A 3,527-nucleotide genomic window follows, 5' to 3' on the forward strand; every position below is an offset into this window, starting at 1 on the left:
CTGAAGGGTTCCCTGCTGGGCCTGCAGCCTGGGTCAAAAGAGGATCCCTGGGCCCGGGACTTCTCACTCACTCGCCGGGCCTGCGCTCTGTGTCTGTCAGGATCCCACAGCCTGGGTCGTCTCACTCACTCGCCGGGCCTGCGCTCCGGGTCTGTTCAGGATCCCGCAGCCTGGGTCGTCTCCCCAGCTTTCATTTCATTTTAAAATAAATCACTAAGACACCACACCAACTCACTTCTGCTTCTAGCTTTAATCATCTTTGGTCCTGCCTGCATCGGACCAAGTTTATATATGATGGAAGAGGACTGAATGGCATCAAGGGAGATGGTCAGGCAGGAGAAAAATGAACATGGATAAAAAATGGGATTGAACATTAAAACTGAGGCTATATGCTGTCTTCTAGTGGTGCAGACTTTGGAAAGCTGCTGCCAGATAGGGAGCCCCATAATACCCCTTCATCTCCCTCCTCCTACCATGTACAAATATCTCAAAGGCATGAGTGTCCTGTGTCCTTTCTGTTACTGTACCACCACAAAAATGTCTCAGGGCCAGGGCCATTTCTAGCTGGGTTTCTGTGGAAAATGGAACCAGGCTGAAAGTGTGACCTTCCTACTTAATGCTCAAGGGAAGTGTTAACACTTTTGCACTAGGCCATGCTCCCATATTCCACACCCCAGAATGATGAGATCTGAAGGAGAGATTGGCAGGTAGCCTTTGGTAAATGAGACGAATGACTAGAAGGTGTCATAGGAGCGTCCTGTCCTGAGGCCAGAGCTTTACGCCTTCTGTGAAGAAAAGAGAAACAGGAAAAAGACAATGATGGATATAAGGCCTCTCTTGCTTCCTTGCTGTTTGACCCGGAGCATGTTACTTAGCCCCTGTGAAATGTAGTTTAATTCCCAGGACTTGAGAGGTGATTGTGCAAGCTTAAAAGAGTTTTTGTGGGAGTTAAATGAGTAGCAAATGTGTACGCCTCACATTGAGATCACCATAAACTAAGGCTTGGTAGATGTCACTTCCTTCCCTATTCCTTTCTCTTGAAAAAGGCAAAGGGACATATCTTCATGTCTTAATGATGTTTCCATGGCTTTCTTTTCTGGACTTTGTTGACTTGCAGAAAGTCCGAAACATGGCCCTGGATGATGTTGTGATTCTGAACGTGGACACCAACACCCTGGAAACTCCCTTTGATGACCTCCAAAGCCTCCCAAATGATGTGGTAAGTACTGAGCTCTTGAGGTGCTGGTTTCTGCATGTTTATGTCATGGAAACAACATGACTTTGGGCGTGAAAGAGGGAGACAGCTGTGGTTTTCCTGTGGCCCAAGATCTGTGGTATGTTTCTCTTCGTGTTAGAAGGTCTTGGTGTAGAAAGTTATAATGTAATTTATTTTTCAAGTCTTATTTTTCTCTGATAACTTTAATCTGGAAGCTGTGAGGTGGTCCCTGAGTCTAGGGACCCTGCATGGAGCTTGGGTCACCACCCCATCCCAGGTCATTGTTCTCTCTGGAGAATGTTACAGCATCCCCAGAGTGACACTCAAAATCAGGTTGGTAGGGTTTTCAAGCTAAGAATGGTGGAGTACTTGAAACCAACATTTGTTGCTGGACCATCAAGATCCACTAAGTTCTTGTGGCTTCCAGAATGCAAGAAACCTATGTTGGTTTTGGCCATGTGGTACTGATAGGGGGCCCGGGTGGGGTCTGTCAGGGAGAGTGTTTAACGTGGTGAGCAACAGTGCTGTTACTGCCAGAAGCCCAAGCAGTACTGTACTATTCTGAAGAGATTCCTGTTTGTTGATAAATGGCTTGCAACAAGGTCTCCAACTTCTTTCTTCTTGGCATGCTATGAGGTTTGAGCAGTTCATTTGGGGTACTATAAAGCTGTTATCGTTTTAATGTCATTAAACAATTACTACCATTGTTGACTAGTCACTTCTCTGTCACTGAGGTACAACAACCAGCATTTACAATTTATTGGTGTTTTTTTTTTTTTTTTTTTTTAGAGAAGGGTCTACAGGGTGTTCAGGGTCTTACAACTAGATCAGACTCATAGTGATCTGCCTGTTTACAGCCTCTCAAGAGCTGGGATTACAGGCGTGCCCACCACACCCAGTCTCAGTTGTCTCAGTGTGCCCCAGGGGCAGGGCCGGCACAGCAGGCCCTGGGGATCAAATCCAGGCCCCTCCACCTGCTTGCAGGCACTTTAATCCACTGAGTTATTTGGCCGGCCCAATATCCACAATTTAAAGGATGAGAGATTTATTTTGGCTGGCCCCAAAGCCTGGGGGAGAAAAGCTGCTCACATCATGATGTCCAGGAAGCAGAGAGGGAGGAGCAGAGGTGGAGCTTTCCTTCCAGGTCACATTCCCCTTTGGCCCGCCCCTTCTAACCAGACCCCACCTCCTAACAGACATTCAGCTCTTAAATTTTCATTGATTGATTCACAGGTGAGTATAGCACCCCCATGATCTGATCCAGTCATCTTTCCAAAGCCCGGCCTCTGAACACATGAAGCTTTTTGTTGACATTCCAGATCTCAAGCATTACATAGACTTTGGAGCATTAGGGAATGAGCCAAACCCTTGTCCATGACCTCTCATTTAGTCTTCATGCCACTCTGAGGTCTCTTCCCCACTCCCATTGTGCCCACAGAGCTGAAGGGAGCTGGTGATGACTGTTGGCCACACGGAGTCCTGGCCTCACCACCTGCCAGGTGCCTCCTGCACCCGGGTGTCCATTGATGAGCATTGTTGCCCTGTAGAGCCAGCATTCTGTCCTTTTTACAGGGAGAAAAAGACTCAGAAAGCACATGCCTTGCCACAGAATAGTGCTGAGATTAGACTGGGATGTCTGCCTGGCACTAAAGCCTGCACTGCCTCTACCCTCTGTACACTGCCTCCCTCAGGCATGAGACAACAGAGAACTCAGGAAAAATCAGAGTGCCATACGGAGATGAGGGCAGTGAATCAGATGCAGGCACATGGTCAGCACCTCAGGCCCCTGCCACAATTTGTGAGGTTTCTCTCCTGTTCCCTTTGCCTAGAAAAGTTCTCTGCAAGCCACAGGTATCACTGGTAGGGACTTTGCAACTGCCCGTGTATGTGGGACATGAACCTGAGGTACCTCGGGTCCAGAGAATGACTGAGGGCCTAGGGGCAGCTCAGGGTACGCGATGGCAGCTCAGAAGCGAGCATGGAGTGCGGTGCTCTGACTCTGTACTGGTAGTGAGCAGCAAAGAAGAGGAAGGTATTCACAGAGGCCAGTCCAGGAGGGAAAACAGACAAGCAAATTGCACGTATCTCACAGCACAGCAGAGTAGGGACTGCAGAAGAATAAGGGTCATGCATAGGAGAGCTCAGGAGAGAGTAATAGAGCCGAGGCAGATAGTGGTGACCTCTAGAAGATGGTAAGTCCAAGATGATGCCGCCGCTGCCTTCTTCTTCTTCTTCTTCTTCTTCTTCTTCTTCTTCTTCTTCTTCTTCTTCTTCTTCTTCTTCTTCTTCTTCTTCTTCCTCCTCCTCCTCC

The 3,527-nt window shown here is 48.1% G+C and overlaps 1 protein-coding gene across 5 annotated transcripts in view; it reads left to right on the forward strand.

The window, feature by feature from the left end:
* The window catches only part of Dennd1a (DENN domain containing 1A), a 578,498-nt gene that overhangs the window by 369,816 nt on the left and 205,155 nt on the right, over window positions 1-3,527 (forward strand). For all 5 annotated transcript variants that reach the window (XM_004641595.2, XM_023701683.1, XM_023701685.1 and 2 more), the window contains one exon: window positions 1,118-1,219. In XM_004641595.2, coding sequence (XP_004641652.1) covers window positions 1,118-1,219 — 102 coding nt within the window. The remainder of the gene's footprint in view (window positions 1-1,117; window positions 1,220-3,527) is intronic.

This window comes from Octodon degus, unplaced genomic scaffold (genome assembly GCF_000260255.1).
Source record: "Octodon degus isolate 3935 unplaced genomic scaffold, OctDeg1.0 scaffold00138, whole genome shotgun sequence".
Lineage (NCBI taxonomy): Eukaryota > Metazoa > Chordata > Mammalia > Rodentia > Octodontidae > Octodon > Octodon degus.